Source organism: Gadus morhua, chromosome 11 (genome assembly GCF_902167405.1).
Source record: "Gadus morhua chromosome 11, gadMor3.0, whole genome shotgun sequence".
Lineage (NCBI taxonomy): Eukaryota > Metazoa > Chordata > Actinopteri > Gadiformes > Gadidae > Gadus > Gadus morhua.
The window spans coordinates 11,921,251-11,936,252 of record NC_044058.1 but is presented as its reverse complement, the minus strand read 5'-3'; the positions used below and the strand labels follow the sequence as shown (position 1 = coordinate 11,936,252).

The 15,002-nt window shown below is 41.4% G+C and overlaps 1 protein-coding gene across 1 annotated transcript; it reads left to right on the top strand.

Annotated features, from left to right (window-relative positions):
* Positions 1–1,134: 1,134 nt before the first annotated feature.
* On the top strand, positions 1,135–14,855 carry tlr18 (toll-like receptor 18). The gene is made up of 6 exons (XM_030370369.1): positions 1,135–1,728; positions 7,274–8,279; positions 8,501–9,683; positions 9,848–10,288; positions 13,435–13,596; positions 14,440–14,855. Exons 2-6 carry the CDS (start codon positions 7,285–7,287, stop codon positions 14,587–14,589), a joined length of 2,931 nt encoding a protein of 976 aa, XP_030226229.1. The 5' UTR covers positions 1,135–1,728; positions 7,274–7,284; the 3' UTR covers positions 14,590–14,855.
* Positions 14,856–15,002: the final 147 nt, after the last annotated feature.

Here is a 15,002-nt window from a genome sequence, read left to right as displayed (position 1 = left end):
GGAAAGCTTTACCGACATCTATAGGTCATACGGAGAAGTGTTCTCTTTAAAAATGAAAAATGGACTAGTGTTATTCATGAGAGTAAAATCTATAGTAATGTATTAATGATAATGATAGAAGTATAAATGTTAGTATGAATAGTTATAATATTTAGAATAATCCTGACCATGTTTTGCCATTAGGATTTATTCCTTATGCCTCCAGTCTCACATCCTGTTGATAGTCTTGCAATATTCTTAATCTAAAAGAAAGGCAAAGTGACCTCAAATACATTAAGGAGCAGTTTCCTTAATGAAAACCCTAACCCTAAACCAGGGCTATTCAACCTCCTTAACAAGTGGGCCGAAACGGAAAACCACTGGGGGTTCATGGGCCACACAGAGTAAAACTGCGTCAATGAATCGCTACAAATAAATCGTACTTAAAGTAGTGTTAACTTAATATATGTAGTACTACTACATGGAATAAACTTGTCAGAAGCATTCCTTCCTTCTTCACTTTTAATCGTATCATTATAAAAGATTTCGTTCTCACATATTTTGGACACGTATTTAGAATTCAACAATGTTGTTTGAATCATCAAAAACAACTACTGTACATATGAGACATTTTGAGCCACTGAGTCAGCGAGAAAGATTGCACTGCCTTGTTTGCCTAGTTTGGCTCATCCTGAGACACTCATGCAGCTACTCATAGGTCATGGAGCAACGTGCCATTGTTCTGATGGCATTCATATGAGAAAAGCTAGACTCACACGTATCGGTTGAGCCAAACATTGTCAGAATAAGTGATGCCAGTTCCTGATTGTGGGGTACTGATACTGGCTAGTATCACCGGCTACACACAGAAACCTGATTTGCTTGCAACTATGTTTCTCCTTTATTTTATTTATTTTTTGCATGCTTGCGGGGCAGAAAAAAAATAAGAGGGGCCGCATTGGCGGGCCGCTAGTTGAATAGGCCTGCCCTAAACCATGCAAGCTCTTGCGCAAGCCAGTACACACACACACAAACACACGCACGCACGCACGCACGCACGCACGCACGCACGCACACACACACACACACACACACACACACACACACACACACACACACACACACACACACACACACACACACACACAAGCATCCAACATTCATGCAGTGTGCAGTGTGCACACACACTCTACCTCACTCTTACATACCCACACAGGCATGAGGAAGAAGAGGGAGGACCACAGTTGAGCTCAACTCGGATCTCAGGTCCCACTTTGCTACAGCAGGAATTCTGGGGGAGACTGCACATGGACCGTCCGGAAACCAAGACATGAAATTCGTGGAGACTATCTTCTGTCACCTTTTCCATTACGGAGATATTCTACCGAAGAAAACTCATTCTCGCAATTGGACAAAGCATTCAGAATGGGATTATCATAATTGTATTTCTACAGTGGCCAGTGTGCACGGTGTATTTGAAACCGTCACAGACACGTTTTTACATTTTACCGCTGCCGAGTGTATGTTCAATTAGGCCTACGCGCTTACAAATCCCTGCCTCCGTTCACATGATTGGTCGAACGCATTGAGGTAAAGATTGTGAAACGCCCCTTTCACATAGATTGCAGCTACATTTAATCTAAATTCTGATTTGTGAGAATAGAGTTGGTTATAGTGCGCACCAGTGAGTGTCGAGACTTTGAAGTGAGCGGTTGCTGGTCAGTGTCTTCAACTGGGAGGACCTCTTAGGTACGTAGTTTGTTTATATGCTGAAGTTATTCTGAAGGCTGCGTTGGTTTGTAAGTGTGCCTCATAGTGTGCTTTGGCATCAGTTTTTAGAACAACAAAAACATAATTACAATCGGTTACAACGATTATTGTGTGTGCGTGTGCGTGTGTGTGTGTGTCGTGTTTTTCTTTTTTACTGTGCCTTTTGTATGTACGTTTCTTTCTTTGTATTGGTGTATGTGTGTGTTTATGTGCGAATATTTCAATATTGTAATCAATTTTGCCATTGTGTCTTGAAACCATTTACATTGCATGGATCTAACACGAAAACAGGTAAAAAAAGGATAACAAGAAAACAGAATAACAGATAAGCAGGTGTTCCCAGAGTTCGATTAATAAAATAAAAAATAATGATTACAGTGCTTTAGTTCGATCTGTTAGTTATTCGTTGACATCTGATCGATCATTGGCTGTTACCAAGGTTACAGGATCAGCTTCTTGCATAATCAATAAACCCTCAACAAATTCAAACAATTAAGCCAGGTTACAGACATAAAGGAAACCACTTTTTAAGCAGGCAAACCTGAAACCTGAAACCTTATTTCGCAAGGATCTGTCATCAGCATACTTTTTTAGGAAAACTTCTGTCTTTTGCAAACATAGCTTTTCTGGAATGACTTATGGATATACAGACGTTTAAATCATTCAATAAGGTAGACTAAGGCAATGCTCAGTTTCTAACAGAAACACTCAATTATACCAAGCAAGACACACGGTGGCTGTGACCTGGCACAGTGTGATCAGGCTTGAATCAGGCCGCGAACATCTGCTCCAATATGTGATAGAAGCCTGAAGAGGAAGCCAAGGCATTTCCTTTGGAATATTTGTTTTTGTACTTAACCTCCTCTTCAACTCTGGTTTAAAGAAAAAGTCTCTGTGTCAACTATAAATGCCATGAATCCCATTCGATGAACGCTTCAGATATAACTCGTATGTATTTCATCCCAATGAATATTAGAAACAAAGACACTCAAAGTCCTCATTGTTCTTGCTGGCACTAGATTGAACCCTAATGAGTTGAGTGATTGCGTTCTCTTAGATATCTCTTGATATGTATAGGCTCACTTTTTGTTTGTTTATTGCCTTAGCCTATACGTTTGCGTTGCGTGTTTGGAATGATATTTTATTTTCTAATCTTTTGACAGAAATAATTTCCCTCGGGATTCATAAATCTGAATCCACTCACAGATGGATTAGCGAGGTCCTATCAAGCTTAAGTATTTTGTACTAAAGCCTTTTCAAACTTTTTCAAGCTGAGGCCCAGTAAACAAGTAGACCCTCAGCTTTTGGGGCCCACTTAGACATGCATAAATAACCTGAATATAAACAGGATTTCAATTGCCTGATTACTATCAATGTCAAATAAAGTGGGTGTCAGTTTTCAATCAGGGGTTGGTTCAATCGGTTTCAGAGGTAAGTGACATGTGATTTGGCAACTGCAGATTCCGTGATGGATTGTTCAATGAGTTTTTGGTGCACAAGTCTTTGACTGCGGCCCAGTAGCCACTGTTCCACGGCAGGGGAACCCCTGCGGCCTGACCCATGGTTTGAGAACTGCTGCTCTTCTGAGCGTGGTAGAAAACACTGTAGTACACACTATAGTAACCCTGGGGAACAGAACAAACTGAACAAATCACTCAGAAAAACAGGAACAAATAACAGCTTTTCCCTCAAGTATTATCAAACCATCTTAGGATGTATGGAACTAGTTTTTAGTATCAACATGTTAAGAAAACACTTTTATTAATTTAGCAGCAGGCAATGGTTAGGGTAACTTGCTAAAGAAGGCTTGGCTGTGTACATTGGGGATAAAACCCAGTTTTCTTTCGGCCGGGAGTCAAACACCACGTTATTTACCGCTACTTACTTGATGTTTGACTTTATTTGGACATGGACATTTAAAACCTAGCATGCAGTTGAGAAAGGAAGCACTAACAAAGAGACAGAGACAAGTGGACAGTACGTAGGTGTACTGGACAAAATGGCTGACCCTGGGGTGGAAGTGGTTACACCTCCAGTCGTCTATTCCACCTGTGTTTGTGCTGTTTGTATGTAGCCTGTAAACATCCTGCTGCATCATCAGACCATCAGGGAACATAACCGATGTCCCTGTTTGGTGCTGATGTGCTGCTTGGGGTTGTCGGCATGGGTACTGCCGAAGCTTGTCGATAAAGACGAACCGCATATCAACAGTTAAGTAAATATCACGTCTAATAATACAGCATTGGACACACACCATGATGACAATCACCAACCAATCAATGGCTATGTTGTTTCATCAGTATTACAGCTGTTCATTATTTAGGCCTATTCTTAAGTAACATATTTTTGTGCTATATAGAACATATTTAGTCATAGCAGTGACCAATTAACCGATTATTTTATCCAAAATGTTCGGAAATGTAACTATTTAAAGACAGAAAGTCTTGCAAAAACAAGACACACGTTTGATAACATTCTAGTCTTGCTTTACTGATGTCAGGCGCACAATGAAAAAAGCTTTTCAAAATAAATAATAAGTGGTTGATTATAACTCTACCCATGAAGCATTTATTCATCGTTGACATGCAACCATTGTAAACAATGTAAAAAAAAAAAATTGTCAGTAAACATTCTTTCCCCGTTATTGCTGCCAGGAACAAGTCAATCTGGATCTATTCGATTCCTGTAGTATGATTATTGAGTACAGCACTGTTGCCTGGGGTTGTTTAGTTTCACTACAGAGACACTCTCTTTGAGGACGTTTATTGGCGGCATTATTTCAAATTTTTTACACTGGTTAAGAAGGACAATGGCAAGAAAATCACAATGTCTTTTCAGTCTTCTCCTTTCAAAATAAAGGCTGAATTCTGCATGTTATCTTTACGAGTCCAATGAAAACAAATATTATCCCTCTGCATGTGCAGACGTGTGGTTTCCCAGCCACTGTCTTTGCCAGCTGTGTGCTATAAGAGGCCAACTTCCATAAAACCATTAAATTGAGCCCCTGCACACAACAAAGTGAAGAGTCTGGCTTGTGTGTTTTGAAAACGAGTTTATGAGTAAGAATGAGATTGTTTACCACACATGCCTCTCCTACCCAGGGCACATGTTAACTTGATAAGATAAACTGGGGAGCAGAAAGTATACTTTCAGAATAAAAAGAAACACTTTCTACAAGTGTCTTATTCTTTGAATACAAGGTCAACTTCCAGATCTGTTCCCAATATTGGTAGAGAATGATTAACGTCTAGCATTACTGTTCGTTCCTTCTGTTTACCCCACAGTAGTTGAATGGCATACCAGCCCGAGTTTACAAGCACATTGCAGATGGTTGACCTCTCTGATCTTGTGAAATGGTGAAGTTGTCCTTTAAAGCTCTAAAAAACGATTGCATTGATACTGGGCCATTCTTATACCTTACTAATAAATTGTTTAGGCCACATAATATTTTATTGAGTGTAAATCGTTGTTTTAATTGGTTAATAATTACTATCAAAGATTTTTCTTGTCTAAAGAATAATAAAACATTAAGGAACAGAGCAAGGAGCAACCCTATAAACAAATAGAGAGCACCATGAATCATTGAATGGATACAGTATATTACTTTCATATATTTACTCAGAACAGTGAGTCCTCTGTGGAAAGTGAGGAGTTTCTTGGCTGGATATCAAATTCTTGTGAGAGAGTTACATGAAAAGTTGCATGTTTCCCGGAAGAGTCCAAAATCATTTGGATTACACCTAGAGCAGGGACCATGAGGGAAATAAGTGCTTGCACTTTGTCATGTTTTTCTTCTATCCCTAGGATATGTCTTTATTCCAAATTAATCAAATCAAATCAAATCAGCAATATGATAGAAATATTTAATATTCCTGTTCTGTAGTCATTTTCATTAGAAATTTGACTGGTTTGGGAAATGGCTGGACTGTTTCAATGTATTAAACTAATGTTGAATTAATATGCTGTGCAAATAAAAACTTGAATTATATTGGATATTATTATCGTTCACATATTTTGAACCCCTGGCCTAGACAAGTTGATAAGAGATTCACAGCCCATCTCTTCCTCGTATTGATCTATAAATGCTATTCAAAAGGAAATTGCTGATCTACTGCAATCTATTGTTCACGTTTGCACAAACATAGGTATTCTATATTGGATCAGACTGTTTTTTTAGTGGGGTTATAAAACCAGATGACACACGCAGGAATAACAATAATGTGGTGATTGCGACGAGTCTGACAAGATAAGACTTAGGGGATAACATGGAGTAAAACTAGTTAAGTAGATATAAATGCGATGCAGTGTAAAGGACAACTTTGTGCTGAATCCTCCAACCTTTTTTTCCCGGGTTGTGTGTCTCAGATGATATGGCTGAGGTTAATATTCCAATATATTAGATATTTGGATGACCTGGAAGTCTAGTGTGGCTGTATTCACTCGTGAATCAACCATCCTGTGCTGGGGTAGGCTGATAGAGTTCCTGGCAACCCTGTATAATGTATGCCAGTGCATACTTTGGTACACATATTCAAATTAATTAAATCATATTAATAAATCAATGCTTACCTTGATTTAAATACCTTAAAAAAAATGTACACAGTACTTTCTTGAAACAACTACACAAAAGGTACAAAATAGTACATTAGGAAAAACGTTTATATTCGTAGGGTTTCAAACCATGTTAGGCTCATCAGGTCGGATGTACTTATAATTTAGAGAACTAGTAATTTATTTGAACAAATTGTGCAATTTGTACTCCTGAATTACTGCACATCCTCTGCCATCTGTTTCCTGGAGATGCATTTCAAACCAACATGTTGCTTAAGCTGTTTTTACTCAATGGGTGCATCCGAGAGAAAGATAGATGGATTTCCCTTAACCCGTGTTGTTTCTGCATGGCAGACACAGTGGCAGTCTTCACTTCTCTCTTTCAACCAGACAGCCACTACTTGAGGGCAACATATCAGTAAGGACCTCCCAAGTCAAGGCATTATTGCAGGTGCAGAGTTCTTCAAGGAAAGCGGTCAAATGCGCTTTTAAGAGACTTTATTTGGTATAAAGTATTTTCGGTAGGGTGACTATGGAGCAAAAGGAGAGGAAGCGTGTTGAACACGTGTGAGAGATATAACTTTAGCTACTTCGAGCCACAGGCAAAGGCCCATGACTCTCTGCGGGAGTGGGTGAAAATCTCTGGGGTCTCCAGTTCGAATCCCCTGCTACGGGACGTCAAGTGGGCGTGGCCTATGCAGTGGGCGTGGCCGGGGTGACGTAATGGTTCCGCCCCTGTCTATAGGTGTGCTAAAGTAGTTATTGCAGCTTAAGTGTTCGATCCTGCTTCCTAGTGGCTATGTGAGGGTAATGCAGCTTGTGTGTTTGAATCTGCTTCCTAGGGTCTATGTGGAGGCAGCTTATGTTCTTAAAATACGTAACACAGGCATCGTGAATACAAATGCCATTGCGTTGTTGGATTTACACAGAAAGGCAACCAAGACTTACACCTCTCCTTTCTATTTGGTTTCAGATCAATCTACAATGTTTTGGACATTGCTGAGCCGAAGTGTTCTAATCTGTGGATTGGTAACATCTCATTCCCTGACCACGCCCACGGTCCCCACGACCATCTCCAAAGAAGGACCTTGTCGTATTTACAACTCTGGCCGTTGTGCAGACTGCCTGGGAAGACAGCTCGACCGCATTCCCTGGAGACAATTTCCCTCCACACTGGAGAAGGTGGATCTCTCCTACAACAAACTTCAGGCTGTCTATGCTGAAGACTTCCAGAATCTCCCCCATCTTCAGGTCCTTCAGTTGCAGTTCAATAACCTTTCCCACATTGATGAAGACGCCTTCAAGCACAACCCCATCCTGGAGTCTCTAAATATATTCAACAACTCCCTGCGTGAGATCCCTGCCTCAGCTCTGATTTCGCTTATGAATCTCAAAAAACTCGACATGTCTAATAACCTCTACAAACGTGCCACCTTAGTGGAAGGCTTCTCCAAACTGGTCAAACTCAAAGTCCTTTCCATGGGCGGACCCCTGGTCATGGGACTCAAAAAGGGGGACTTTCAGCCATTGAAAAACATTAAATTACAAGGCTTTGCTATCAAGTGCACTTCCAATTTGAGCTTCTATGAACTTGGTAGTTTAGAGGTGATCCAGACACAGCAGATGGGATTTGATATGGCAATTGACCAAAGACCTCAGGCTCTCCCTTTAATGCTGAGTGATATTGCAAACAAGACCTTCACTGCCATTCAGTTCCGCAACCTATTTCAGTTCATGTACTTCTCGGGGAAGGAAGACATCTTCTTCAATTTAAGGTACGTTAAGGCCTACCAGCTCATCTTTCATCGTGGAAAGTTCAACGAGAATCTTCTACGGATGGCCTTAATGAACATACAGGAGGCCAACATTGTTAAGAGACTGAGGCTTCAGTACATCGACTTTGCTCGTTCACCTACGTTTGAAGACAGCGGTGCTGGATCCAGCATAACAAACCTTAAATTGGATGGATTGGATCTGTGGTAAGTATCCTGCATGCCTGATATGTGAAGAGCTATTGTTTGCTAAACAACGTAATAGAAAAGTAATAGTAGTAGCATTTATTAAATGCAAAAAGCTGTAAATCTTAAAGGGGCTATCCTCTTTTAAAGTGATAGATGAACGCTAACTGATTCAGTCGCATGTATTCTCCTTGTGCACTTTGTTATATATAAATTGTTTATTTCTAAATCTTTTCAACCAGGTCCATCAGTAATCCTGATGTGCTGCGATTTGACTGGCGCTTCACTTGGTTCAACAAGGTAAAGCAGCTGTCCCTCCAGTATGTGTACTTCACCTCGGTGCCGTGTGATGCCTGGGCAGAGATGGGGAGTGTGGAGACGCTGGACGTTTCCAACAACCGTCTGCAGGACTCTGTGCTCTACAACAAGAGGTGCGACCTCACGGGTAGTGAGCCCCATGTTCGCATCTTCAACGTGAGCACCAACAGCCTTGTCAGCCTGAAGGAAATGTCATACTTGACTCAGGAGTTTAAGCGACTAGAGGTTCTTGATCTGAGCCACAACATGCTGGGTTCCTTGGAGGGAAGCAGGGATTGCGTGTGGAAGCCAAACATCACCAGACTGATCGCTCACCACAACCAGTTTGTGAGTGAGGCCCTGCAGTGTCTGCCCACCACCATGCAGTTCCTGGACCTGTCCAACTGCGGCCTGGGCCAGCTGGACATGACCTTCTTCGACCAAACCACCCAGCTCACTGAACTGCTACTCAGTGGCAATAAAATCAAGTTCATCCCTCCGCACTGGCGGAGCGCCTACCTGCGGTCACTTACTCTGGACAGCAACTCGTTTGGGGTCATCAGCGTGGAATCCTTCCGGGAGATGCCTCTACTGTCTCAACTCAGTGCCGGCAATAACCCCTACCATTGCACATGCGAGCTCCATGCCTTCATCCAGCAGACCCAGTCTCAGGGGAAAGTGACCCTCACGGAGTGGCCTGAGAACTACAAGTGTTATCACCCGGAGCCCTTCCTGAACACTATCATAGCCAATTACCTCCCTGCACACGTGGCCTGTGACATACGGCTGGTGGTGGTCATCTCGGTTGCCGTGACGGCCGCCGTGTTGATGATACTGATGCTGATTTGCTACATTTTCAATATTCCATGGTATGCAAAGGCCACCTACCAAATTGTCAGGGCGAAATACAGAGCCCACAAGGAGAGGGCGGCCGGGGAGGGGGAGGTCTTTGTGTACCACGCCTTCATATCCTACTGTCACTCAGACGGAGACTGGGTCAGGGATCAGCTCCTGCCCTGCCTGGAGAACAACAGGGACCCGTACCGTCTGTGTATTCACGAGAGGGACTTCATGCCTGGAAAGTGGATCATCGACAACATCATCGACAACATTGAAAACAGCCGAAAGGTAACGCAGTATTGTACTTCAGAATAAATAATGCCTAAGTAATCTGTCTTAGGCTGCCATCTATCTCCAAAGGCTAAAACACCCCATAAAATATCAATTTATTTTAAATGATGTTGATGGAGTTAAAACTAATTAGACAATTTTTTGGTTATTTTTATTCTCAGGTGATTTTTGTACTCTCCCGGCACTTTGTGAACAGTGAGTGGTGCAACTACGAGCTCTACTTCGCCCAGCAGAGAGCCATGGGCAAGGCGTTCAGCGACGTCATCCTGGTGGTGATGGAGCCCATCGACCCCCACTCCCTGCCCAGCAAGTACTGCAAGCTGAAGAAGATGCTGAGCACCAAAACCTACCTGGAGTGGCCGCAGCAGCCTAAGCACCAGCCCTTCTTCTGGGCACAGCTGAAGAGCGTGCTGGGCAAGCCATCTCTGACCAGAGGCAGAGCTGGCAGTACAAGGAGCAGGGCGGCCTCAGAGGGTAGGGTGTCCATGATAGAGCCCCCCATGGAGGTGGACCAGCAAGATCACGGGGTAAATAAAGCAGAGCTCCACGGAGAGGAAATTGAGACTAAAGAACTATTCCTCAAGCCCATCCCGATAGCAGTCTAAAGATCAGCTTTGCAAGAAAATGCACCAAAATAAATGCAACGTCCTTCAAAATAGAAGTGCATGGATCTGGTGTGGGCCTGTCTATCTCTGAGAGACCCTGCAGCCATGAAGTAATTGGCTCCAAAGTGCTCTCCCATGATGTACTCCTGTCAATAACCTGCTTGTTGTGACGTGTCCCTCTGTAAGACATATCTGTAAACTGTTTTCTGCTTCAGAGGCTCTGGATCACTGACTGATCAACCCACACATAGGCCTATATATGCACTGACATTGCACACCCAAATGTATTTCAATGCCATTCATGTAAGCACCCAAATAACAATAGAAAACAATTGGTGCCGGTCATGTGACCTTCCAGGTCACATGACCGGCACCATTTTAACGTTTTTTCTTTTTTTACTTCTTTCGATATTTGGCAGCCCGACCCTGCTCAAGGATAGTGGTTGGAAATATCGGTGGGCCGGGTCGGGTCAATCAAAACCCTCATTGTTTAACATGAATTGGCACATTTCAAATGTGCAAAGAATTATTTCCATTGGTCATTCTGACCGGGGACATTTAGAAAATAAATCCTTCTTCCGTTCAATGACCGGTAATAACCGGACAACGGAAACTCTGACACACACACACACACACACACACACACACACACACACACACACACACACACACACACACACACACACACACACACAATAATCCACTACTTAAAGCTACGGTAGGCAACTTTGGAGTCACCAGACAGTTTTGAAGAGTCAGCTCGATTCTGAAAATATCCAAAAATGACTAGCTTGCTGCCTTTAGCAATACATCTGCCTACCATTTTGAAAGACTCGGTAATGCGTGAGTGCACAGGCAGTGTACATGCAGGTAGGCCATCGAATCATTTAATTTGGCCCAAATTAAGTGATTGGGCGGGCTTTGTACAAGCCTGCCAGAGCCACATATAGAGGATCTTTCATTTTTTCAGAGCTTCTGATCTAATGATTGCTGTAGGGATGTAGAGAGAAATATGACAAAAATGGTTCAAAAACGAATTGCCTACCTTACCTTTAAGGGACACATTGTTTTCTAATCAGAGAAATAAGATAATAGCCAAGCACTTTAAGGATCAAAAGGTTTAATAGGCCTATTGTTTGAACTGCCAATATGTGCAGAACCAGGTTTTTTTTATAGAAACTTTATTGCTGATATTTATTTTAAAATTTAGAATAGACTTAGATAACATTATGGCGCTGATTATGTAATATGGTATTGCAGGATCAGAATATTGTAGATGGCCGTTTTTAAACTTCCACCAGATGGCACCATGACAATCATTAGGGGAGAAAGTTCAGAAGCTTGCTTGGTATTCTGAAACATTGAATGTAAAATTCTGCAAATGCTTGCAGTGCTTGCAGTTTGTTATTATTTTGTATCTCTACAAACATTTCTTTACTTTTGTTTTGTCATATGCTTTGACTTTGTAAATTCAAGAATGCTGGACATTTGTGATATATTTTTACACCAACAATGTATTAAATAATAAAAACTGTAATCAGAAGCATTATCTTTTCATGAGTAACGTTTTACTCGAAAATGTACAAAATAATATCCTTATAGTCTCATTATATCCCCGCATTAGACCATGGTGGGCTGCCCAGGCCTCATATTCAATATTCTTACAATTATAATAAAAAACAAGTATTCAAATATAAGATTATTTTCAAACAAAAGCATGGGTTTTAAAACAAGAACCCATGAGTTTTTCCCTCCATGCACTTTGGCCCCTTTCGTCTAGTAGCCAATGTTTAGCATTTTCGATCCAAAAATTCATGGTTGCTCATTACCCCTGAAAAATACACACACATTTCAAATACTATGTATCCATAATCAAATATAAATACTATTATACAAAGTATAAAAGTGTAAACATTGGCACCGTGTAGCATTGGCACACACAAATCCAGGTCCTTACATGTTCCATTATCAAATTATAGGCCTACTGTATTTTTTTTTCCTGACGACAATATTTCTTTTTAAGGGGGCGAACCATGAAGTATGTAAAAAAAAAACATTTTAATCTGATTGATCAAGGCTATGTATTACGTCACTGCAAACCTGCCTTGTTGCCGCAGGTGATCCATGCTGCAGGACACGCCAGGTTCTAATTGATGAGTCGCGGTTAGTTTGTCCACCAGCGCTTGATAACCTAAACACTGAGGTGAGTTCTGCCTTGTTATTTTACTAACTTGTGAATCGTATAGTCATAGTACTGACCCACTAGTACAACAGACATGGGATATTAAGTAATAATTCGTCAAATAAAAGTAACACTTGCATTTGAACATGTGCAAATTATCCGTTTTAGACGCAAGGTAGAAACTGAGGTAAAGTTAAGGGATAATTACTTGATTAGGGACATTTCGAATATAGCCTCGCTAATTGTCGAACTAGAACGATAGGAGCCAGTGTAATGGCAGCTTTTTCATTTTTAGGATGTGATGTACAGCCTAGGCCAAAGCCTAATTTGTAAGAAAGATCTGAAAAGGTCTTTCTACCAAATTAGTCTCTTCTCCCTCGTCTCTCAGTCGCCATGCATTATGGACCGCAGGGTTGCATAATTTATTGCGGAAAATCTCTCCATAAGGTCTAAGAATCTGTAATATTCCTAGTAAACACCGTCACGGGGACAGTGGGTGATGGCAAGATGAGGTTGGTTACCTTTTAGCGGATATCAAATGACTTGCATTAATGGAATGGCAAAGCAATTCCAGCGCCACGATTCTACTTCCCCGGCTGCCCTTGACGACCTCTTACTCTGCAGGGGGTATGGTCCTTTGTTGCTCCACTAAAACTGTCAGATTGGGTGCTGTGACTCTGTTCCCTTCAAGAAGAGTGTCAGTTATCGGTTGGTTTAGGTTGGCCACTTTGAATGCTGTAAACTAATTGCATTAACCCTGTGATCATGTGTGAACCATAATGTTGATCATGAGAGCATCGTGACATTGACCATGGATGATATAAAATGAACAAAATGTACAAATATAACAGTAATGACTAACACTTGCAAATCCACGTAACATAACACAAATATTGTACTTTTCCAAGCAGTCACCTATTTACTGAATTACTTCCTGGTGGTGTACCGGTCAGGAATCTGAACAGACAACGCTATCTACACGATGACTTCCCAACTGGAGAGCGCCATGGAAGGCCTGATCAAAGTGTTCCACTCCTACTCGTCCAAGGAGGGAGACAAGTACAAACTGAGCAAAGCTGAGATGAAGAGCCTTCTCCAGGGGGAACTCTCTGAGTTTTTGGCTGTAAGTGGGCTTTTCCTGGTGCTTGATTTGTATACACTTTTAATCCTGTATGTTAATCTAATGGTGGAAATATGAAAAATATGAGCTAATGAGAACTGATTAACCTTGTCAGATAATAGTGTAAGAATAAACTGATGTGTACAGCAAAATCCCAAGTTTATTTAACCGTGCCTAAGAAATGTTGTCTTATTCCTTTTGACAAAAGGACTGTTGGTGCCCCATAAACCCTTTTCAAAGAGGCGTCATCCTTGGAGACACACAGGTGTCGCTCATAGCACCTATTCTGTGAAAAGGCTGTGATGAACCCTACTAAAGTCCCTGTAAGCCATGGCAAAGCACAGCTGTTGGTCATTGAATGCAGTGATTAACAAAGTGAACAAGTGTTTCAGTACGGTTCCAGCGAGGGAATTGAGTACACTGCACCTCATCATAGCCTTTTCGACGGCAGACTGATTATCCCTTGTCAATGTTTTTTTTTTAGTAGGAAGACCTGTTCAGGGATTTTCCTGAATTTTATTTTTCACTTTTTGTTTGTGTGTGTGCTAGTAGAGGGAAAATGTATTGGATGTTTCTATTTTTTAAACACTGCTGCAAGGATTGCAATTTAAAACAATCCAAAATGGTTCATTACCTTCAGGCTTTAAACATTTTAGATTGATCAAAAACTTGCAATAATAAATGATTTAAGTGAAGTCCACTATGTATTCACTGAGGCAATGAAGATCTTCTAATGCATTCCTCTTCCCTTCTCTCCCCTAAAAATACCTTTTTTCACTGCCTTTTTCTCATTTCATTGCTTTCTCTCTACGCCGTCTCATGTTTTGGCTGCTATGTCTGTTTCAGGGAAGTAGCGATCCGTTGGTGGTGGAGAAGATCATGCGGGACCTGGATGAGAACCAGGACGGGGAGGTGGACTTCCAGGAGTTTGTGGTTCTAGTAGCGGCGCTGACCGTAGCCTGCAATGAGTTCTTCATACAGAGCCAACTGAAGTAATCCCCCCCATCCCCCCCACCCAATGCTCCTCCATAGAATCTGCAATCCAGATCGATTTTGGTAATTTACGAAACAAAACATTTCTGCCAAAATCGATAGTCTGTCCCCTCAGTATTGGGGTGTTGTAACTGGCATAAGATGACTTTAATTTTGTTGTACCAGTGTTTTGGAGAGGTTAGCTGACTACCTAAGCTCTTTTTGTTCATCTTTGTCAATAAAGATGTCCTGTTCTGCACACAAATAAATAAACTATATTCTACAATTAATAATGCTTACACTTTTTTTCCTAAACTTGTGTTCAGGGATATTGAGCGTCCGTTTTTTGTCATCTATGCATATTTGTAAAATATCCAAAGAATTTATGAAGCTGCTACCCGGCTGTATATATATTCCTTGTGTAAATTGAGCACATT

What these genes read in the sequence shown, in the direction of transcription:
- tlr18 (XM_030370369.1), top strand. Translation starts at nt 7,285, where the DNA reads ATGTTTTGGACATTGCTGAGCCGAAGTGTTCTAATCTGTGGATTGGTA. An exon ending in TTGGATGGATTGGATCTGTG is followed by an intron (nt 8,280 to 8,500) that starts GTAAGTATCCTG and finishes CTTTTCAACCAG; the next exon opens with GTCCATCAGTAATCCTGATG. An exon ending in ACATTGAAAACAGCCGAAAG is followed by an intron (nt 9,684 to 9,847) that starts GTAACGCAGTAT and finishes TTTTATTCTCAG; the next exon opens with GTGATTTTTGTACTCTCCCG.